This window comes from Paralichthys olivaceus, chromosome 3 (assembly GCF_024713975.1).
Source record: "Paralichthys olivaceus isolate ysfri-2021 chromosome 3, ASM2471397v2, whole genome shotgun sequence".
NCBI classification, from domain to species: domain Eukaryota; kingdom Metazoa; phylum Chordata; class Actinopteri; order Pleuronectiformes; family Paralichthyidae; genus Paralichthys; species Paralichthys olivaceus.
This window is the reverse complement of record NC_091095.1, coordinates 25,100,576-25,125,330: the sequence shown is the minus strand read 5'-3', so window position 1 is coordinate 25,125,330 and position 24,755 is coordinate 25,100,576. Positions and strand designations below refer to the sequence as shown.

General features: G+C 40.9%; 2 protein-coding genes across 2 annotated transcripts; both read right to left on the bottom strand.

Moving 5' to 3' along the window:
- Window positions 1-62: 62 nt before the first annotated feature.
- lonp1 (lon peptidase 1, mitochondrial) lies at window positions 63-18,396 on the bottom strand. The gene is made up of 21 exons (XM_069522585.1): window positions 15,932-18,396; window positions 14,973-15,061; window positions 14,630-14,749; window positions 13,694-13,859; window positions 12,219-12,332; window positions 12,012-12,073; window positions 10,703-10,832; window positions 9,886-9,969; window positions 9,725-9,793; window positions 8,655-8,806; window positions 8,007-8,145; window positions 7,738-7,916; window positions 6,713-6,800; window positions 5,192-5,314; window positions 4,980-5,096; window positions 4,601-4,741; window positions 4,004-4,169; window positions 3,503-3,589; window positions 3,260-3,387; window positions 1,923-2,087; window positions 63-768 (listed from the first exon to the last, which is right to left on the bottom strand). The coding sequence occupies exons 1-21, from the start codon at window positions 16,457-16,459 to the stop codon at window positions 613-615; spliced, it is 3,003 nt and encodes a 1,000-aa protein (XP_069378686.1). The 5' UTR covers window positions 16,460-18,396; the 3' UTR covers window positions 63-612.
- Window positions 18,397-18,816: 420 nt separating this feature from the next.
- rsph4a (radial spoke head component 4A) lies at window positions 18,817-24,746 on the bottom strand. Its single transcript, XM_020080796.2, has 7 exons — window positions 24,525-24,746; window positions 23,181-23,403; window positions 21,566-21,856; window positions 20,762-21,211; window positions 20,524-20,665; window positions 19,552-19,669; window positions 18,817-19,444 (listed from the first exon to the last, which is right to left on the bottom strand). The coding sequence occupies exons 1-7, from the start codon at window positions 24,626-24,628 to the stop codon at window positions 19,216-19,218; spliced, it is 1,557 nt and encodes a 518-aa protein (XP_019936355.1). The 5' UTR covers window positions 24,629-24,746; the 3' UTR covers window positions 18,817-19,215.
- Window positions 24,747-24,755: the final 9 nt, after the last annotated feature.

Sequence of the window (24,755 nt, the reverse complement as noted above, 5' to 3'; positions counted from 1 at the left end):
GTCTAGTACAGAAACATCTCATAATAAATCTCTGATTCCAAAGTAGGCATAACAACAGTCAGTTTTGTTTATTATTTAATTTATTCCATCATCACATGAGGTCTGTAATAATATAAAATACTAAAAGTAATCTATGAAAGAATCTCCTACAGGCCTCAACAGTGAGAGCTGTGGGTGTAGAGGCTGCCTGGCAGCAGAGTCACCACCCTGTGATGTCAGCTCAGTGTTCATCGTCTCCACCATCACCAGCACTGTACTGTGTATGTCAGTCTTTGGCACAGTCGTCTGCATAATTTCAGTTCAGTGATGTTGTCTTCTGTCACATGACATTCCTCCTACATCCAGGGATCCTGAGGTGACTTTAATGGAATCATATACGAAATCAACAAGCCAGCAGCTCCTCTGGATGAACAAACAGTGTATGCCAATCCTCCACAGCAGGACAAAATCCAAACTGCATATACAAAATTGTATTAAATGGATTTTCACTATTTACAGCCAGAATGACAATCAGTGTTGGTGTGGCGATAAACATGTACTGGTCTCTGCAGTGCCATGAAGAGACGTCCTGGTACATCTCTGCTTGGTTCCATCGCTGGGGTTGACAGTTGGTTATGAGGGGTTCTGTGGAAACACAATAGGGTAGATTTGGCTGTAGTGATCAACAAAGTGGACCTCCAGGCCATCGGTGATGTAGTCCGGCAGGTCAGAGAAGTCCTTCCTGTTCTCCGCTGGCAGGACGATGCAGGTCACACCAGCACGACGTGCCTGACAAAGACAAGAAGGTCCAGGTCAAATTTTGAAGAATGATATGCACATTCATTAGATATTTATCTGAGTTTGTTTGATTCTAAGAAGGATTATTGAAAAACCTGCTGGTCGGATCACCACATGACTTGGTGGAAGGATGTGGTATGGGTTGGGAAAGAACTTGGGGCAGTTCCAGAATTTATTATTTATTAGTGAATTTAAATGTGGGTTCTTAAGGGGACTGTTGGGCCTTGCTGGAGGTGTGTGACATTCTAGTTTCACAATGAGCTTGCCCGGACAGCATCAGGGTAATTTTGTCAGTTCATCCAACACACAGCGTGTTCTGAGCAACACACTTATATCAAACAGAAAAAACTTCTGCTGCTACTACGGACTGTCACAACTCATTGTATATCACCATATTATATTACATCATAAAACTTTGCTGTTACCTCATACATTTGCACTAAGAACTGTCATTTTTATTTATTGTCTACTTTAATGTTAGGATATGTCTGTCTTTATTTGTTGTGCCTGTGCACTTTACTCTTACTTTTGTTAGAAAATGTCTTGTCTTGTCTTGACTGTGGGATAGTTAGGAACGTAATTTCGATTCCTTTGTATGTCTGGTATATGTGAAGAAATTGACAATAAAGCTGACTTTGACTTATATGGACAAGTCAAAGAGCCAAAAATAAATAAATAAAATAAATAAAAATAAAAATCATTTCACTCTTGTGTTTCCTTTCTGTCAATTTATGTTATGAACTAATTTAGTTCCAGAGGAAGCTTCATGAAGTCTGTCCTCAGGTGATGCCACTCAAGTCAGCATTGGTTGCGGCGGATTTGGAGAGAACTTGCATCCTCTCTGTTACACTTACACACCAGATCAAGGCTACATTGACAACTACCATAACATGAATCTTTAATTGGTGCATTGTGGGTAATGTAGCTGCCAGGTTTTTCAAAAGAACAGTACATAAATTAAAAAAGACCCTGACCCTCTGAATTCTTTATTTAAGTGCCATGCTACATCAGTGGAGCACTTATTAAAACACAGCATATATTGAGATTGAAACCAGGTATTTACATGAAATGTGATAGATGCAAAAACATGTTTTGGCTGTGTGTGTGTGTGTGTGTGTGTGTGTGTGTGTGTGTGTTATACTTACAGCTATAGTCTTCTCTTTGATTCCTCCAACTGGCAGTATTTTGCCAGTCAGGGACACCTCACCAGTCATGGCTACATTCTGACGCACTGGCTGCTTGGTTGCAAGGGACAACAGTGCAGTGACAATGGTGCAGCCGGCACTTGGTCCGTCCTTCGGAGTCGCCCCCTAGATACAAGGGCACACATGTTATAGAGCGTAACAGCAACCGCCCACTTTTAGAATGGCTCTGGTCCTGGAAATAAATGTGATGTATAATGTTCTCCATTAACATTTCGGGAAATCCTTATAAAGAGTTAAAAGTTTGGAACCAGTCCGACCAGCTACGAGATGAACCGTGAGCATAACACATCTGATTCAGAGCAAAACACATTGGAAAAAAAGGGAAAAGGGAAAGGTCTGTGTACATAATCATTTTAAGAATGATGGAACAACATATCCCATAAACCATAGCACATGAGCCCTTCCCGATGACTCCCAGCATGCTTCTTGAATTTCAACTTGTTGTTAATGTTATGGAATTTTCATAGACACTGTCTCTTGTCCTCTCTGGGGCATAGTGCAACAGGCTGTTGTGTTTGGGAAGTGCGAGAGCTTGGCGAAGGTCAAAGCCTTCACTCCCTAGACATCACAGATATGAGACTGCGTAAGCAGGCAATACTGTCTCCACAACTAGAAAATACATTAGATTGTTTAGGAACAAGCAGACCCATAGATTAAATGATCTATTGGGGTTCTGTTGGGCAGGAAAGCAGATGTGTGGATGAATTCTGATTTTCTCCTCGGCCAAGCTTCAATAAATATTTCAGCATAAGACGTCAAAGGGCTCCTGACGCTTTCTTCATTGATGAGTTGACCATTGATCAGCAGATTTTCCACAACAGTTAATATAGTGTTGCAATACATTGTAGTCTTGTATGTATGCATAGAACGTTTCACAGATATGTAGAGACCTAGTGTTAAGCTAGCTGTGGGTAATGCTTTACTTCTCCTTGATGTCGCGAATTAAACAGACTTGTGGTTGTCTACAGGAGCATCTAACACTGTTTCACATCTCGTGGTAATTCTACTTTGGATGGTTACGACGTAATGGCTGATAATGAAAATCTCTATTCACAAAATGAATTGGATCTTTGCTTTCAAAAACCGCACTGTTGAGCTCTATTGACCAACACGTAGGACAAGAATGAGCACTGCTGGCAGCCATCAAACAGTATGTGTTTGATCCTTTAGGCACTTCTCATAGGAACATATCTAATAAACAAAATGTATTTAGTAGCTAGTACAGAGTAATACAAAGCAGCAACCATTTATGTACAGTAAAGTATCACAATAGTTACCTCAGGGACATGCAGGTGCAGGTGGGAGTTGACCAGAAAGTGGTTTTCTGGTTCCTGGGTCATCAGAAAGGCTCTGGCAAAGGTTGAGGCAATCTTTGCACTTTCTTTCATAACATCTCCCAGTTGACCTGCAGAGAAGCACCCACACCTTTAAAATGCAGCGTCAACATCTGGTAATGACATCAGACAGGTACAGCCAGCAGTGGGACTCAGTGTGTGACTGTCTTGACTGTCTTGACTGACCTGTAACCTCCAGTGACCCCTCCCCTTTAGGGTCGTCTGGTCCAGTGGGACGGCGCAGTGAAGTCTCAATGAACAGCGTCGATCCCCCTGCACAGAGGACAGAGGTCAGACAGATCCTCAGTATGTATCATTGTCTATTGGTTTGAGTGTGTTTGTGTGTTAAGGTCACATTTATTTATATAGGACATTTAAAAACAACTGGAGTTGAGCCAAAGTGCCTTATAATCACAGCAAAGGAGAAGTAATAAAAGTATAGATAGAGAGAAACAGTAGTGCTGCGAATCTTAAGTCATATAGGGATGAAAGGTGTAAGACAAACAGATTTTCTTTCTGCCCACATGAGACGTGGACATGCAGGAATTTTTGGCAAACTAGCTCACACATTGATATCATATAAGCAGTTTGAGAAATGATTGAGTGTTGTGTGTGTGTGTATGTGTGTGTGTGTGTGTGTGTGTGTGTGTGTGTGTGTGTGTGTGTGTGTGTGTGTGTGTGTCTCACCCATTGCAGTCCATGCCAGCCCCATAACAACTCCTGGTGGTGTGACATCATACATTCGATCCACTGTGAAAATAGGTTTACCCACATAATCCTGCAGGTTGTCAGGAGTAACTGTCACTGCGGCTTGTTCACCGCTGACTATAGAGAACGCCACTTTACGGAAAACCTGTCAGACGGATGGAAAAGGCATTATTCTCTCACAAACACACGGGAGAGTGATTGGCAAGAGAGAAACGTGTCTCTGTGAAAGTAACGATCAGGTGCTAAACCAGCAGAATGTTTTATTTTGTACATTTTTTTCAGAAGTACTATTTTCCCAATGAACACCATTGACTGTAAGAGTCACAGAGCAGGTGATTTTCTGTACCAGCCTCCTCCATCGTCTCACCCACTGCAAAAACCTGCGCTCCCTACTGTTCCTATTACAGGAGGACTTTGCAAACTAGGATTAAGTTTTTGTTGCTGACTGGGATCAAAATCTTTGTTCTGAGTAGCCCAGTGTTGTGTGAGCTATGATTTTCACACTATTTCATTGTATGCCCTTGCAATGACAATAAAGTCTTTTGAATTTGAATCTGAATTTTCACACTATTTGACCTTTTCCACTTGTTTCTGCAGGTTCCTGACTCCAGACTCTCGGCAGTACTGCCGGATGAGCAGACTGAGTGCATCGGATGAGATGGACGTCTTCTTGTCAGTCAGACCACACAGAGAACGGAGCTGAGGGACCAGGTATCGCTAAACACACAGAGAAACAGAAATTAAAAGCAGAATGTACTAGCAAGGTATATAAAACTTTGTGACTGACGACTGTGAAAAACCTTATTATAAAGAATATACAATAAAAATATTAAACAGCCAATGTAATGCAAAACAATATGATGACACATTCAAATTGTGCACATTTAAATTCAAAGTGTTTTTCATCATAGTCTTTCATTCACAGTCCCAGTGCAGAGGTAGAAGTTGGTGTTACCTCAGCGATAACCAGTTTCTCCTGGGCCACATATCCAGACACATTAATCATCTCCATCCTGTCTCTGAGAGGCTCTGGGATGGTGTCTGTCACATTGGCCGTGCAGATGAACAACACCTTCATTGAGCCAACAGAAATGTGCAAGGTTAAATGTTGATTGTCTGACATTTACTAGGATTGTGGCACTGCAAATAAAGCGAGCACACTCTTACCTTTGACAGATCCACAGGAACGTCCAGGTAGTGGTCGAGGAAGTTAGCGTTCTGCTCAGGGTCAAGGAGTTCGAGCAGTGCGGAGGATGGATCGCCCTGGTAACCACGACCCATTTTATCAACCTGGCAATGACAGGCAAGAAAAAACACATCATCATTATTATTATTAACATCATCAAACTGCTTAATCTCTCAGCAAAAATCCCTGAAACTCTGAGAGACAAGCCCATAGCAACAAGCTGCAGACTATTCTCCATTCTTCACAGTACCCAACACGTAAGGCAGAAGAACTGGGTAGTTGATGATTGTCCTCTGTGGTTTCATTAGGCGGTTTTCCCTCCACAGTTGCCAAAGTTTGCCCAACAGTTCCCACAACTGTTGGGTTTCTCTATAGTTTTGTAAAGTGTATGTAATGTGCTTTGGCATAACATACGTATGTTGGGATTCTGTGTTTCACAAATAATATTTAGTTCACTAAATATTGATATATAGATATTTATTGATACCATATTGCTGGACAATATGTCCCACTGACTTTGGTGAAACCCTGACATTTCCTCCAGCCAGATTGGGCCAATCAAAGCCATTTATCTCAAATAGACTGGGTCTGATTACAATGGCTGACAGAAAAATGCAGCCATTTTTAGTTAACAACCAAGATGCTGAAAGGGATAGTTCACAGAAAAATATAAATTAACTGATCATGCGATGTCATTTACACCGTGTTTTTAGCCTAATGTCCTCCTTGAAATATCTCAGTAACTATTGGAAAATGTATTGTTGGCCCCGTGTTGTTTATCCAGTACTTTGCCAAAATACCTGAAAAAATGCTGCATATCCAAACAGTCTCTGCTGTGCTTTGTGTTAAATGCTAAATAGCAAATGTTAAAATGCTACATTGGACTCAACATGCTAGAAGAATCATTTTGGACAACACTGTTACTCTGATAAGTTTATTCTCAACAACTGGAAATGAAAATAGCACAAAGTGGGGACCTTGCTGAGTTATGAACATAACTTCCCAGCTAACTAAAGGGTGGTTCACACATTGATGGTGGTTCCTCCCCCTACAGGGAATGTTTGGGGTTCAGTGTCTTGTCCAAGGACACTCTGACATGCGGACTGGGATAACCAGGAATTGAACTGACCTTCCAATTAATGGACAACCCACTCTACTTGCTGAGCCACAACTGCTGAGAATATACAATATCTAGATAGTATAATACAGTGATGGTAGGTTTTAGTCAGTGGTTAAATAATTTATGTTATATGGGCATTACTGTAAGTTATTTTCATACAAATTCACTCAGTGTCTCCCGCAGTACTTCAAAAAGATTTGAAACTCCATCCCCTGGTTCTGCAGACCAGCTCCTCTACTGGTATCTAGAGCCAAATCTGATCCTGTTCATTGCAGACAGTAAATACTGTACCACATCAGTGCAGTCCCAGTGGTCATCTTCAGGTGGATTTGATATAGAGCTTCTTTAAACTCAACACATACTACAGCTCCACCATACTGACCTCATCGATTAAAACCAGAGGGTTCTCTGTCTTGGTTTTCTTCAGGCACTGGATAACCTTTCCTGGCATCGCTCCAACATAAGTCCTCCTGGAAGAAAACACAAAAATACATTTAAAAAAAAAAAAAAAAGGGGTTGATGTACTCGGATATCGTTTTGTCCCAATAATAAACTCTTATGATTCAGAGCCTTGTCTGCAACAGTAGTGCCACTTAAGGGCAGAGAGAATGAATCTTCAGTTTATTTTCTACTCAAATCATGGCAAATGGCTAAGGTAAACATTTCTTTTATGCAATACATTTATCCACACAAAATATAATATGCTGAATTCTCTCTAGCAGCTGCATCTGTCCAACAGTGAGTCTCCTCACGTCAGCCGCAGAGGAGAAAATGAATGATTGATTGGTTTATTGTAAAAGACCTGCAGCCAAGTCTGAGGGCTTTAGGTAACAATCCAGCAGTCCAACAGTCTGTCATGTTATTCTGAAGGTTTTTGTAGCTGATACATGTTTGTTAATGAGGAGTCTCTTTGTAATAGGGTTTTTACTAACAGGTTCACAGTAATTAAATGTAGCCTTTACGGCTCTGAGCCCAAAAGCTTTTCTGGACTTTTACATCCTGTGACACTTTTACTTACTGTTAGCTCATATTTCACTGCACCTTTATGGGAACATTAGTGTCTCATTGACACTAATGTCTATTCATGTCATTGAGTAGTATAACAAAGGTTTTGTCCTGTTAATTTTTTACAGGATCTGGTTGGTCAAATGGTCTATTTTTGGTGACATTTTAAATCACACAAATCAAATAAAGTGATATTGATTATTTATCACACTTTTAGCTTGAAATTTGGCACACATAAAATGTTCTGACCCTTCTATAAAAATTGCTGTTCTGGTAAAAATGATAGTCTAAAAGTATAACCATGTATTGCATCTGCCTAATACCGTTTTCTGTACATGAGACATTGACAATGTGTGCTGCCATAAGGCCCCTCAGTTATGATGGAAGAATAGACTTGCAGACCTGTGTCCTTTAATCTCAGCCACGTCGGTCATTCCTCCCACGCTGAACCTGAAGTACTGTCTGTTGAGAGCTCTGGCTATGGAGCGAGCGATGGAGGTCTTTCCTACACCTGGGGGACCATAGAAACACAGGATCTTCCCCTGGGTGGAGCCACGCAGCTGACTCACTGCGATGAACTCCTGCACAGAAACAGAGAGGAAGCCAGGTTCATTTCACATGACAAACCTGCGGATAGATGTATCTGTGTGTGTGTGTGTGTGTGCACTAACCAATATGCGTTTTTTAACATCGTCCATCCCGTAATGATCTTCTTCTAGAACCTCTTTAGCTCTCTCCAAAGCTAAGTTCTCATCACTGTTGGTACCCCAGGGCATGCTGGTCAGCCAGTCCAGGTAGTTTCGCGTCACACTGAATGAAACAAACAAACATCACAGCGGAATCATCACTAAACACAGAATGTACAACCTTCAGTTCCAGCATATTTTCTTTTTTCTTTCAAAGAGATTACTTGGGCAGCCTCAGTGCAAAATGTGTCTATTATATCTACAAGGTTTTACATACAGAGGACAGAAAGAGATCATCACTCAAGCATCCCTGTTCTATTTGCTGTTTTCTGTTCTGTTTCCAATGAGTGGACGTTATGGCACAAAGTGATTTTTTAAAATCTGAACTCCATTTTGCATTTGTATAGTACAAAATCACAATAAACAATTACAACCCAACAGTGGTTTGAAAGCTAGTGCATTCAAAATGTGACAAAATCCATGTGCGTCCTCAACAAATTTTGCATTTTTGGAAATAAGTGAGGCGAGTGGGTCATTATAAATCCTGTTCCATCATGGTTACATTACAAAGTAAAGTCATTAATGAAAGGTCTTTGCAGACGAGTAAGACCAAAAAAAATCCACAAGACCCACTTGAACTCTGATGAGTGGTTGTCCAACAGTCCCAGCTTGTTGAGTTCTTCGTTGATGACGTCCATGATGTGCTGAGGGACAGTCCTGTCTTTTAATCTCTCACGAAACTTCTCCTCAATGGCTTCTTTGTCCTCTTTTTCCAGACCTAGCTCCTGAAAATAGCCACACACTTTGTCTTAGACCTGCTAGTGCAGGTAGTGACATTATTAACTGTTCTGTCTCTCATGATTCTCTATAGTGATTGTCTTTTGTGAATGATCTGATTCTTTTCAATGGAACCGATTGTAGACTACTTGAGCCATTCCTAATAATTGTGCCTAAATTTCGCTGCCCTAAATCCATGTCACTGTCTTTCACATAAACAGTCAGACCACACGATTTCCATCTCTGAGAAAGTCAAGGGTGGTGGAGGGGCTTCTCTCTGTTCGTCTAACGGTTACCTATTGTTATGGTTTCACCTTGTGTAATCGATCTATTAATTGATTCTAAAATCATATGTCACAGGTAATCACTTTCATGGCACCATTAATAGAATCACTCCCTCTTTAGCAACTAGTCTACAAAGAAAAAAGCACAACAATAATTTTATTGCTGCAATGCATTATATCGAGATGAATTAGAGCTTTTATTTTGAAAAGTTGTGATCTTGGCTCTTAAGATTGTGTTGATTGTTAACCTGACCTCTGAAATAGGCAACATGCAATATATGAAACCAGTTTAGTAAATCATTCAAACTTATATGAGCCACACACATGAACACCAATAAAGCAAATTCTGTTGGAATTTATGAAAAACATAATTATGTACAGCCTAATTGCAGATAAACCAGGTCGGATGACCGCAAAGTTTTCTAACTTCACTCTGCACCATAGACAGTTTATGAAAAGCTCTCCAGAAAACATCCAGCATGGAGACACTTACAACTGACAGTATATAGTAGAACTGTTTGAGGAGGACTCCCTAATGGCATGGAATTAAAAAAATAGACAAAGGTAGAGGGGGCTTCATTCTTGAATTACAATATACATGTGTTATTCACAATATGGAAAGGAGGAGACAGACAGCTTTACCTTCTTAATGATCTTGAGCTGCTCCTGTAGCAGGTACTTCCTGTGGGTCTGCTTGATCTTTTCCTCCACCTGTGAGCAGAGCAGCGACACAATTCAGTGACTGACGAGTGGGGCAGTGGCTGATTAATGTTTAGGGTACATGTTTGGGGATGAACTCTGACCTCTCGGCCTAGTCGCTGCTGCAGTTTACTCAGCTCATACTCCTTCTTTAGCAAAGAGAGAGCCTTGTAGAGACGCTTTGGGATCTGGAAACAACAACACGTCAGAGATTTCACAGCTAAAAAGGAAGAACGTCGATAAATAAAGATACATGAGCATGTTAATTTTTTTTAAAGGAAGCAGCCAGAGAATTCCAAAAGAACTGGCTGTTGGCCCGATGGCTGAACATTAAACAAATTCCAGCCAACTACCTTCATTGAAACTTAACCTTTAACTGGATGAACTTCTGGATCTTAAAATGTAGTCATCCTGTAGTTTTTGTGTAACGCTGCTGACAGACACAAACAAACAGTTGGAGTAGGTGGAGGTAATTTCACCTACCTTCCACTGGCACAACTTTGTATTTTATTATAGACTTATTGTGGCCATTATGGTTGTGGAGGTTTAAAAACAACATCACCATTATGAATTTGGTTCATTACACCCATAGTTACTGTGGGTGTTTGCTTCATCTGTATCTGGGCATTGATAACCTCATTCTTTCCTTTTTTTTTTAAATCACGAAAGGTGAAGAAGATACTGCTCTCAAAAAAACCTCAAAAACAAACTTGGGCAGAAAAAAAGTTCATTTGACTTCACAGCTGGGTTTTCAAACTGCACATTTCAGCTAAGAAGAGAGGGGACTTGAAAGATGAGGCCCAACTGGTTGGTTTGACAAATACACTTCAGATCATGTTCCCTACTTCTGCTAAACGAGTAGCACACAGCCACTTCCCCGAGCCGTTATTACAGAGTCATGTATGCATGTAGGTTGCTCACATTGATCTCCTCCAGGACGTCCTGTAGTTCATGTGACTCCGCCCCTGTCAGAGCTGCTCCCATGTCACTGAGGTAGATGGGATTATCAACCACCCTCTGACCAGCCTGCATCATCTGTAGGACAGACTCTCTGAGAGAGACAGAGACACACACACACACTTTAGAACACTTCTAAGCCTGCTAAGCCTGCTGCAACAATGCAGTCTCATTGGGCCTCATTAACTAGTATGTGCGCAGAAATGTTCTTACGCAGCAAATTCACAAGAATTAGCAAAAGCAGAGTTATTAATACTCTGGGCAGAGCCAAAACTCTTAAATGGTTGCAACACTTTCTGCAGGCGTTTCAATATAAAAGCACTCCAGAGTTTCTGCTGACCAAATACATTCTTTTGTTTAAAGAAGGGGTTTTATTGTGAAATATTTGCAGGAGTGTTACTCAATATTGGATCACATTGTTTCTTAATGCAGTACTAGTAAGTAAGAAAGCTAACCTCATTCATCTTTTCACAGAAGAAGCTGGCAAAGGTGGAATATGGAGTGTAAAATACATATATATATATATATATATATGTATATTTGCATATATTGTTCCTTATTGTTATATGTTTTAAATCATATTTTAAAATGTCAATGTGGTGCATGTTTCAAAAATGAATGTGTTTTAACCGAACATGGCCTTTTCAAACTTTTTCCATTTATTTTAGTGATTGAGAAGAACTATCTTTACACCTTTAAGAGTTAATGGGTTTAACACTTTTTATTAACACTAGTATAGTTAACAAATGATTCCATGAGGGAGTTAATGTCTAACACTATACAAGTGTTGAGAAAAACTAACTCTGGTTAGAGTGAAGAAGTATGACATTTTAACTCCAAAAAAAGTCAATAATTACACTTAATCAATGTTACGGTGCTAACTCTCCAAAAAGAGTTAAATTAACACTTTGTGGTGTGGACCCATCAAGTGAGTTCAAATCAACTCACAGAATTAATTTGGATATGCTGATTTTGCTACGTACTCTCCGCACAACATAAGTGCATGTGCAAAACCACCACTGGATTCATGACACGTGTGCACCAGCACATTATATTCTCACCACCATGCTTATGTTTGTGAATCAGAATCATTCTAAATTGACAGGCGTGTGTCCGCTCTCTGCAATTAGCATACTGCTTATTGGAAACAACAAAAGGAAACCTGTGTTTAAGGTTCTTTTGCAGAACATATTGAAGCTGCTATGTTATTAATATTGAAGCAGGCCTGCAGGCTGTGTGTGTGCTTGGGTGTGAAGTTAAAAACAGGTCTGACCTGTACAGCGGGTTGAGTGCAATGATGTCCCTGATGGTCTTCACTATCTCTGCGGTCAGTGCCTGCAGAAACACACATCACACAGGTTGACATCTTAACACCAGCTGTTCTATGACAAATGCCACACAATCGCAAATGATCTCAGTTTAACAATAAGTGAAACACATCATCTCAATGGAACACATATTGTAATGTGCGTTTTTTTACCTTGACCTCCTCTGTGACAGTGAACTGCTCATGATGAACATTGTCCACTTCCACCATCAGGATGTCGGAGGAGGGCAGAGGCTGGAGCTCTGGACTCAGGTCTGCCTCTGAAATCTGACCAAACACAAGGGAGTTTACTTCACAGCCATCAATGTGAAAACCAAATAAACTCCAAATACTTTCACTGCTCTCTTTTACACACACAGTGGTGACAGTGGCCTAAACATTTATGATTTCAATTATGAAATGGCTGAATAGATCTATTAGCTCACCGCTGTTCGTCTCTCCAAACCAGTCAAACCACTATTTATTCATGTCTGCGTCATTTAATATACAGTATGTGATGAAATCTTTGAAGGACTTTAAAGGAGACCAATTATGCAAATTTTTGGGGTTCGGAATTTTAATTTGGGGCACTACATAGGTTTACAGGCTCCAATGTTAAGAAAATGTGTCTTAGTTTCTTCATTCTATTCATTGCTGCAGCAGCAGAGACAGAGACAGCTGGATTCAGCTCCTGAACGCTTTTGGAGTCTCAGGGGTAAACAGCGTTGCAGCCAAATCCAGTACAATTGAAGTTGGTTTTTTTTCTGTTTAAAGAAGTGAACCCCATCTTGACGTAGAGACGGAAAAGAGTTTACTGTGGGAGAGGAGCTTCCTCTGCTAAGTTCACAAGAGAAAACACTGCCTCTGATTAGCGCGGAGGCATTCAATTAGCTGACATTAGGTGTCTGAGGCCCCAGTGACTCCCACTTTGTCTGGGTCATAATCACATATTTTGTTATTTCCAAAACCCAGGTCATTAAATGTGTTTCAATTCAGGGGCCACTTCCTTCACAGGCTGCATTTGAAGACCGCTTGCGTCACAGCGACGCGATTAGACTGTCCCATTTCGAAGGCTCCTCCAAATGCTGCCGTCAAATGCATCCTCACATCTCCGAGAAACGCAGGCTCCAACAGGTGGATCCTTCCTGGCCGGATCCATTCCAGGATTCACTGTGCAACAGTGAAAAACCTTTTCTAAGAGGTAATGGGGCTGACAACTTAAAAAACCAAGGGGAATTAAAACTTTCTTGTCTTGTCCAAATGCACCTTTGTTGCTAGGTGACAGCAGTAAGCTTGTGATGCTAATCTAAGAAATCCTCTGTAGACCAGACTGTCTCATTTCGGTTTGGCTTTTGTGGTCTACGCAAGCCCAGGAAAACCGCCTCCTTCTTGGAGCCTGGCAGTCCCTGTATTGCAACAAGTTATTGTGTGCTGACTCACAACCATCTGAACCAACTGTATCAGAAACACAAGCCCAGAAAAATACATCCATAGCCACAAAGCTCAACCAGGCATTTTCCAGACAAGGTGAAGGTGTTGATGTTAAAGCTGATGGTGAAGGTGCTGATTGGCTGCATGCTCTGCTGAAGTGTTTGTCTGAGTAATGTTTGACAGTTATTCATTTTGCATGTGAGGCTCGTGTTACACACCTTGTCCTCCAGCTGCTCTGCCAGAGGCCCTGGTTGGTCCTTACGGCTGCGTTTAGTTTTGCGTCTCGGTGGAGCTTTGGAGAGGGACTCAGGCTCAGACTCTGAACACACGGGTGGCGTTGCGGCCTCGTCAGGCTCTACCTCCAGCTGTCTTGTGATCCGGATCCTGACAGGCCAGAGTGTACAGTACATATAGCTGAGGTGGTCTACACATGGTACAGGGGTGGGCAATCTGACCATTTTATATTGTGATCAACCTTGAAGACGTCCGTGATCTACTTTTTGAACAAATCGTATAGATGGTGACATTCTATGCCATTTAAACTCGCTATGTTCACAATCCAGATGAATGATGGTGTACTAGATTAATCCTGCTGATTGGCCAATATACAAAATATAACGTGTCTCTATCATAGATTCTATCATAGATTCTACGTGTAAAACACTGTAGACAGATGTCTACAGTGTTTTACACGTGTGTGATGACACTGTTTGTGTGTGTAAGTGCATGTGTCTGTGTGTCAGCGGGAGAGAGAGAAAAGTGAGCAGCGGAGTCACTGTGTGTGCGTGTGTGTGTGTGTGTGTGTGTGTGTGTGTGTGTGTGTGTGTGTGTGTGTGTGTGTGTGTGTGTGTGTGTGGGTGTGTGTGTGGGTGTGTGTGTGTGCTGTTTCCCTTTCCCTCTAATTCTGGGACTATCATACAGAAGCTACGCAATTTGGTTACAGTAATCAAGTATTTATGGTGATTAATTTACTACAATGTAGATGTTCTAACAGCATCTTTCATGCAATACTGTGTGGTGCAAATAGATTAGTCCATAGAAGTGATGTCCACGATAAAAGCGATACAACATTCACAGTCTACGGATTTTCTTTCCAAAAAATCCCCTATTTTACCCAGGACTTCTAGTCATCCAGCAGCAGTAGTGTTTCTGACCTGCGATGTCCCATGACAATCATCCTCAACTTGTCTCCCAGGTCCTGCATCTCATGAATCTGAACAAAAGTCCCTGTAGAGTAGACGGCATCAAGAGACTCCACCACATCTGACTCATTACTGCAAAAGACAGAGACACTCGTTACTACACACACACACACGTATCACAGTTTCTGACAGAATTACATATTGTGTGGACACAATTATGAAATGTAATTACTTAAATAACTAAAATATTTATATCATTTGATTTCTTGTCATAACAACTATGCAACAGTGAGGTTCTGATTATGAAATACCCTCAATACGCTCCATTATGAATGTGTCATCAGAGTCCTCTTACTTATCATCTCTCTTCAGGAAGACTCCAGCGTATGGCTGAGCCAGGCGAACCTTCCTCCTCAACAACTCCATCAATGCTTTGTTCTTGACCTGACAGGAAAAGAGCCAGAAACACATCACACACAGACTCACACTCAACAACACCTTTTCACTGCCTGAAATGCCAGCTTTACCCCTGCATATCATTTTATTATGGATTGGTTATAGGAGGGTAACTTTCAGGGCATGCCAGTGATGCTCTGTAAAAAAGACCACACACAAGAATTTCTAATGTGGAGTAAGTTTCTACAGAAGTTAATAGAATTAAGACTTTTCAGAGCTGGTATTTATATCTGTCTCAGGTAATCTTTGTTTGTCAGATCACACCTTCTATGAGGACGTGTCTCCAGTAACCAAGAAGCAAGAAGGGGCTGAGCAAATCGATCCATTTGAAATCATATTTTACGGTGAAAAACTGAGAAAATCAATATTGGCGAGCATTACAAGTGGGACAGTGGCCACAAATATCACATCAGTGTATGTAAAACACAGAAGTGAACTCATAATACTACTAATGTCAGAGGACAGCAGCTGAGTAGGCGGTCCTCCAATGTGATCCAGGACACATTCACATTCACACAGCCAGAAGAATATAGCCACATGAGTCTCAAATCAACCCTGGATGTGATCAGAGGTCAAACGCGTCCTCAACTGATGTTTCTTTCAGTCCAGATAAACAAAATAGAAACCAACAGTTGTCAAAGGACTAATACAGCATTGTTTTCTTGCACACTGAAAGTCAGGTGCACTGACTGGAGCTGCACATGATTTTGTGATAGAGTCTGATCTACAACGTTACACAAGAGAAAAACCATTGGCTGCCCTGTAACACACAGCTCAGCCTCCAGGACTGTGACCTCCGAGCGTTGCTGTGGGATTGCATCATCCCGGGTCACTGAAGGAGACCGTCTTCTTCCTCACCTCTATGATCTTGATGAAGCGGGGGAACACCGGGTTCCTGCTTACAGCGATCAGCGGCACATTGGGAAACACCTCCGGGACCATCATGGTGGTGAGAGCCGTCATCTGAGGTCCGCTGTACGGTACTCCCCCGTCTCCCCCCGACTCCTCTCCCCCGGAGCCTGCGCTCTCCCCGCCGTCCTCCCCGGAGAAGCCGGCGCCGCTGGCCCGGTTCCCGAACATCCTATCGTGAACCATGAAGGGTCGAGTTGTCGGTGTGAGAAGATCAGTTCGGCCGCGGAGCACGGCACCGGCTCGCGTCCACCGGTCGGGTCTAAGGGTGAGCCTGCAGCCAGCTGTCATTGCTGTGCTGACGGGAACGTTCGAGCAGCCCCCGGTGCTGGTGTAGAGCCGTGGCGGCTGGAGGCGGCTCAGGGCCGAAGTGTCACTGCTGGGGGTCCGGCTCCATTTGGGCCACTTCACTTTTACTACAGCCGGGTTTCTGTGTAGCTGTCTCGCAGCGCTCAGCATCTTCATGCACGCCGCCATGTTGTTCTGGAGTTTTCTGCTGCACGTGACCTTCTTCCGTCAACGTTTGATGACGTAGTATTGCTTACAAAACTTCTGACGTCAAACCTCTGATGTCATGTCTACAGTAAGTCGGATAGTTCAAAATACAACGAAGACCCTGCGACTTCATTTCTTAACTCAGTGAAGGAGATGAAATATATTAGGGAAATTGTAAAATTGTCTGTGACACTCGTCTTGGATTACAGGATGACTCAATTAGTTAATTTAAGAATAATGAATGTCCTGAACAGACAGTGTTACAAAACATTTTCAACCAGCCCTGTTTCAGTTATTTTCAGAAAAAATAGAAAATAATGCTCTTCCTCTTATTTCTCTACTTGATAATGATGATACAATTATTGCCTTGTTGTTTGCAAATAGACTCAAAGTGACACAACTATCAATGAGACTCAGGCTTTGTGAGAAATAAACATATTTCTAATAATGTTAGTCTTGGGCATACTTGATTATGATTATTATTATCTGAACTGGTATCTCAAGATTGTTTTCAGCTCTGCCTAGGCTTCTATAAGGCCTTTGAATCAGTAGAATGCCATTTCATTTTCCGCTCCATATAAAGATTATTATAGTACTTTATGTAATAAATGACTTTTCAAAGGCATCTGGTCTATGCTTGAGATAAACAACATAATGTGTCAAGGTCATACTGACGTGATGGGATGGATGTGAATGTGATAATATGACTGTCAGTAGAGAATTTCATTACATCTGGCACAATTACTGATTAAGTTTCCATGGACAAAGGTCAAAGGTGAAGGTCACAGTGAACTTATATGAATCTGGAAAAAAGTATGCACAAATACTGTATGCACAAGGAAACTGCACTGGTTGGGATAAAACTGCAGTGCAGTAATTGTAGTTTTTAGTAGGAACCCTACTGTATCTGTTATTTACTCTCATGGAACACAATTGATTTCCTAGGCATCCCAGAAAAACTCTTAAAGCTGACAGCTTATGGATATTTTGTGGCACACAGCCCATCATAGATCCCATGAGCCAGCTGTCTGTGCTTCTTGAAGCTGTAGCCATTGTCTTCGAAACTCATATTTAACACTTAATACCAATTTAAAACAATGGTCAGTCAATCAATCAAGTCACTAAGGTCTAAGTATTTTGGTTTGAAAACCTACAATTTTAATGTAACCGTTCTGTATCATCTATACACATCTGACGTAAACAAACCAAGCAGCTTGAAATCGGTTGCAGATTCAATGAGTTATGAACCTTGCACGTACCAAAGCGGCCCAAGTTAGATTCAGGATATATTTTCAGGTAAAAAAAGCAAACAAAATGCAGTTTTGTTAAATGTAAATGTTTTTTTCTATTGAGTGGTAAAATAAAGCAGTGTGTGTGAGTGTGACAAATCCTTTGTTCAAATGATGTATTGCAGAGTTGTGACTTACAGGCGGTCAGAAACCACTGAGATCGCATTGCTTTGAGATAGAGCGTGTGTGGGATGGGCAGTGATCCAAACTAATGGGGCAAATACAGCCATCCTTCTTTCTTTCTTTCAAATGATATAGCTATCTTTTCAATGTTAATGATGGGGACAACTCTCATATATTACCAGGAAAGTGTAGTCTTGTCTTCATTAGTTACAGCAGAATGAAATGACATCAGGCCTGATCATACTATGGTGCAGCCTGCATCAATAAGATTTAGAACAATACAAACTCTCAGACTTTCTCTCCTTTGTTGAAGAGTGTTCCCTGTTCCCTGCCGAGTGCATTATGTAAGTAGTTCATTCCAATATTTTGACTTTGTTTGATTAAGTATAAAAAATACATACAAATATGTTTGATTCAGAGCTGTATATTGATTTCTATCTATATGTTGGCTTTACTATAGAAAATTAAACCACAATCAATTGATTTACACAGCAATTCACCATGACAAAATAATATTAATATAATATTTAAATACTTTATATTTACATCAAGGGGGTCCTCTCTACGGAGGCCGCCATGTTTTTTACATTAGTCCAGACTGGACAAACTAAACACCTTTTGAGTTTTTATGACAACTGAAGCTACCACAGTTTTTTTTTCATGTTTGGAAGGAGAGGGTGAGGTGAGGGGTGTTCAGCTGCAACATGCAACTTCAACACTAGATATCACGAAATTCTACACACTGTACCTTTAAGGGACATTCATAGAACATTCATTCAAAATTAAATACTGATTGTACTGTGTGTTTTTTTTCTCTTATATTTTACTCATCATGGTAATGAGAGAATATCTTTAAAAATACTACATAACATACAATCAGTTATTGTTTTTGTTTACTGTTTTAGAAAACACACAAAGATTCACTCATCTTAAAACATTCAAACATTTTATTCATGTTTTTGAAAACATTTTCAAGCATTCATCTGTCCTTCCTGATTTGTTTTTACTTACATCCAACTTCATTGTGATTGCAATTTGCAATGTTTAGTACTTGCTTTAGGACAAAATGGAAATCTATTTTGGACAATAAACTTTTATAAGGCATAATTTGTATCTACATACCTAATGCTAAATACATATCTGCACAAACAAACCCCCATTATTGTGTTACATTTTACTGTGGTTCAAATTAACTGCACTTGTTGTTCAATAAAATAACAGGATCAATCATCTCCAGAAGTAACTTAAATGCCAAATTTTGGTCAAATTTAATTCCAACAATAAAATACCTGAAAGGTCAAACTTGGAAAAAATGTGTAACTTTTCTCAGTCATCATCTTCATCCTCTTCATCAGTGTCCTCCAACTCCTCCTGGGCAGCTTGCTGCTCTTCCAAAGCTTCTCTCAGCACCTGTTCCTCCTCCAGTGATGGGTCCAGTGCCTCTGTGATTTCTGGATCGCTGGGATATTCTCTCTGCGGTTGTGGTGGGACAAGTGGGCTGTACCCTTCCCCTGCATACTTCAGACCCCATCCAACATATATGTTCTCAAACTTCCTAAATTAAGAGACAGCACATGGTTGTTTGTAAATAACAATATTGCTTTCAGTATACTGAGAGAAAACAGATTCAGGAAGTCAGAATATCCACATTTTTTCACTTACTTTGCACAAGCATATGCAAACGCCCCCGGCCAGAGATTAGAACGCAGCACAGCTATTGCATGCTGAGGGGTGAGAGTGGAGGACATCCTGGAGGTCCAGGGAGGGGTGTTGAACATTTCTGAGACAAGATAAAGTTGGTGTTTGGGTCATTGTTGCAAACATAAATTTATGATATTTACATGTTTTGCTCTGCATGATAATCTTCACAAGTAGTCCCCCATGAAAAGGGGATTTACCAGGTATTTACTGATGTATTTTATGTCCTAGAATTACGACATTAACATGTCTTGAGCTTGTGTTAACCACAGACCTTATTTCAGGCATCTTAACAACAACCTTTGACTTTAGAGGGAGGGAACGGGAAGTGCAAAAATGCAGAAAACATAAATACGTGTTCACATAATGTTCCTCACAAGAACATTTCCTGAGGTTGGGTGAGAATATGGCACAACAGGCAATGTGACAGTCTAAGCCTGAATACATCCAGTTCATTTCACTCACAGGGTTGAAAATGTGTCAGAGATGTGCATTGATATTTTACAATTAAAACACCTTTCACATCATGTAACAGTTTCAAACAGCCAATCGGCTCTATTTGGCTGCATGAAGAGAACAGAGCAGGGGTTAGTGGCCTGCAGTGTATTGTAATGTTTGTTAGAGGAACAAAAGGTACTTATTTTGATTGGGCAGTAACACTGTGCTCTTTTTATGTTAATAGGCTGAACATTTGGTGATAATTGCATGTTGCCTGAAATCACCATAACAACCTTATCTATGATTCATGTTTAATTCTGCAATTTTCATGATCAGAACACAATTTATACTCTCTTGACCTCTCCCTCTTGGTCCTGCCCGGTGGACAATCAGAGGACACTTCACAGAGGGGGGGTAGGGATTTGCAATGTATTTTCAAGTATTTAAAAATGAAGCCCCTCCTAGTTTGGCAGAACAATGTTCAAAGACAAAACTGACCTTCATCTTTGGAAAGGGGAGTGAGCAGAGGGGGCCCAACTTCTGGCTCAGGTTCATCAGGCTCCTCTTCTGTCTCCTCAGCCTCTCCTTCCTCATTCAAGTCCTCTGGGTTCACAGCCATGTTCATCCAAGTACAACGGCCCTAACACAGTTCACATTCACATGTTAAATAAGCATACACATACAACAGCTGAGAGAATGGTACTTTTTCCAGAACTTGCTTTGATCAGACTTGTACCTGCGGCAGGATGTGCTGGACATGATGCACCCAGGTGGACAGAGACTCGGCCATTTCAGCAACTGGAACGCCTTCAAAATCAGAATTCACTTCATAGCTGTCTCGTGGTGCCTCATCTTCCTCATCACCTTCTTCCTCCCCAGTCTGGAAGAAGCCCTGGGGGCTGACCTGTGTGCCAGCAGAGATCCGAGCAATCTGTGCTCTCAGGTAGTTGGCTTCATTCCCAGGAAAAGGCGGGTAGCTGTTAACCGGTGCATCAAGCTTCCCTGTGAAGAATTTACGGATCTGGCGAGCAACAGTGATCTGCGCAGGACTGACTGAAGGCAGCTTTACCCAAGGAAGACCAGGCTCTTTACACACATAGTAAACAAACTTGTTAGCGCCTGTTCCTATGGGCTCCTTTGGAACCACTGGTGGAGGTTTATACGTCGACTGAGGAAGAAGATCTATCTGAAAATAAAACAATCGAAAGACCAGAGAGATTCATATCATTTCTTTATCTTTTTGTGGAAATCTGTGTAAAGACGTAAAGCAGAAAACATACTGTATGAGTAAAACTCAAAATTCCCACACTGTGTGATGCTTGGGTAAGTGTGAAGTTTAACCCTCTCTTTACACCTGATTCTGATTGGACAATGACATTCTAGCAATAATAATTTAGGTCAGACAACAGAAAGGCGTCTGACTAAAATATGAACAAATATATATTCCATGTACTCGTCCTCTCTGCACCAGAGACAGATACTCTCAGAGAATTCATGAGGATTTTCTGTCACATTGATTGGCTACGTTCCAATTCCTCACCTCATTCTCGTCACTCTCCTGAGTCTCTGCCTCTCTCTCCTCTTCCTCAGCTGCTTCGTCAGAGATCTGCTCTTCCTCCTCCTCCCTCTCTCTGCACTCAGCTTCAGCAACAATATAGTTACACTCTATTCCCAGAATCTTTCCCCATAGTCGGCAGCGCAGGAGCTCCTGCGACTCAACAAGCTGCTTGAGCGCGAGAAACACCCTCTGCATCTCCTCTCTGCCCAGACCCACTCCAGCCTGCTCCATGTAGAAGCCGATCTCATTCACATTAGGTAGAGGTGTTTCCTCCTGGTGAAGACAAATAACCACTGTCAATATATATCCATATATATATCAGTTACATTTCCAAAATATTATTTTCATATATTTTCAGGTGAAAATGCAAGTAGGCAACATTATACTGCTCATTTTTCCATGTGAAAGGTTTTTTAGGAACTCAAGTAAAAAGGCTAAAGAATATTTTTCAATAAGATACAAGACATAAAATTAACACAAAAATAACTTTCTTTGGATATGTTACTTTGGGAAATATATGTTTTCTATAAACAAAACATAAAATAAATATCTTATTTGGTTGAACTGAAGCAGCCATGGGTGGACTACATTTGTGGGCACAGACACAAGAAGTCTGAGACAAAGTTGGCCTGTACAATAATTCAGTCAAAGTTACTCATGTGTGAGTCTGACCTTATATCCAGGCTTATTATATGTGTTTTATAATACATAAGCAACAAAAGAAAACATGACCTTCAGAACATCAGGTTTTCTATAATATGTTGCAATAGTACCTGGTAATTAACAAAAAAGTATTCCAGATGTCTAATAAACACTTTTTAGTTCTATAAAAACAACTGTTTCCTCATCAGAATATATATTAATGATTTTGAGCTACATACTCATTCTTGTAAGACATACTTGCTTGTGTTGTGTATTTCTAATTAATGTTTAAGATTCACTGTGTAAGATTTAGTGATATCTTGTGGGGAAGTTGCACGTTGCAGCTGAATACCTCTCCCCTCACCCTCCCCTTTCATATTTTTCTATATTTTTCAGATTTCCTTACACTTAAATGTTGCATGTTACTTATTAGTACTTACTGATGCCAGTTTTTGACTTTTGCTGTTGTAATAGTGCAAATTCCCCCATTGTGGGACTAATAAAGGATTATCTTATCTTATTTTATCAAACATGAAGGAGAACCTGTGGTAGCTTCAGTTGTCATACAAACCCAAAAGCTGTTTGGTTTGTCCACTTTGGACTACTGTAAAAAAACATGGCAGCCTCTGTAGAGAGGGTTACAGTTTCAGTGGCAGCAGCTTAAACAAGGTAGAGGAACGTTCATTTCAGTTCCTCAAGGCCACATGGTTTAAATGAGATATACAGTCTAATATAAACCAACCAACAAAGAAAACAAAAAGCAGACATTGGTTAAAATATAATCTGCTTGGTGGAGGGAATTAGTAATTGTGTCAAGTTTCTGCCACCTGCCACCAATGAAAGTATGTAACGTGGTGTCACTGGATGTCTAAAAATGGTTACAAATTTAACTAAATGCCATTTCACCTTCAAACCAATAACACAAATGTACAATTTAGTTGCATGAAGCCAATACCAGCTCATCCTCCTGCTCAGCGTCCTCTGGCCGAGAAAACAGTGGACGTTGCTGTTCTGCCAGCAGCTCAGCAGCTGTAGTCCGTGGAAGGTCTCGCAGGGTGCTTTGCTTGTCTTCAAACAAAGCCCGCTTCACGTCATGACTTATATCCTCGATCACGTCCACCACATCCTGTGGCTGTTCATCCATCACCTTTATTAGTAACTGGGTCAGGTGGTCATAGCTGAAACATAAAGGACGACACCAGTTCCTGAGCATTGGACCATCCATTGGTCATTGCAGAGAATAAGCACAGAGAAATGTAATTCTCACATTTAAAATACCATTTACTGTTTACTCAGGAAGTGGTATTCTGTATGTTTACTGTATTTACATGACTCTCTCTGTCGTAAAACTGGGGTAAACGTTTTGATAAAACACTTATAATCAACTATACACACATATTTGTATTCAGCTTTACTGAAATGTTAGTCAAACACAGGTTTTCCCTCGTTTCCATTTCCAGTTCAGTGAGAGTGTTGCTTCAGACTGACGTCACTGTGCAGAATCGGTGGATCTGAGTTACTGCTGACAACCATCAGTTTGCGTGCAGCAGGTTTCCTGGTTTACTACAACACCTCTGCTGAGAAAAAGCTTTAACACTGCAGTACAACTAGGTAACTGGATTAATAGATAAATCAATCAATAGAAAATAATCTGCACTTCTGAAAACAGACGGACTGTTTACATTGTTCAAGCGACACATTGCAGTATTTGCTGTTGTTTCGCAAATGCTCAACAGAACGCCAGAGGAAATCATTCCTGCCTGTGGCTGTCAAATTGTACAATGGCAACCTGTAAAGTATAAAGATTAATAATGTATACTGTGTATACTTTTACTTTAACTTACTCATGCACAAATGTAAATCTATACATACCCGGTCTTTATTTCTACATATGTATATCTTTTATTTCTTTTAGCCTTACTTGATTTTTAAATTTTATATTGCTATGTTTATACCTCTTTCTCAGGGGCTCTGTAACATTTGAATTTCCCTACGGGCATTAATAAAGTACTTCTGATTCTGATCTCTGTTGTCAATGCTCAGCACAGTCATCCAGATTACAGCAGAGGAGGGAGAGGAGCCCTGCCTCTTGGAGAGGACTCTCACACGAAGCAGAACCTTTAACCCCATCAGAATTTTGAATTACACAGTTGACGATTGTTCAGGTATTGAAATATGTATTTTTTTGGGAGAAACCTCTGCAGTGTTTTCAATCCTGCTAATGTGCTGGCACGGTTGTTGACATGAAGTTCACAGGTTGTAGCAAACAGGAGCTGACGCCGTGACGCGCGGTACTCACAGGTTCAGGCCGCTCCTCGTGCTCTGTTTCAACATGACGGTCTTTAACATGGCAGCTGCCTGCAGCCTCTGCTCGCTGCTGCCGCTGCTCTGCTTTCCCTCCATCCTTCACCCACTGCGTTTGCTTCACTTGTTTCCGGAACTATTTCTCGCGTCGGCCATGAACGCTGGAGAACAGCGAGGCGGCGTGGAGACAAACCGCACGGGTTGCTATGGTTACTGTAGCGGTGGA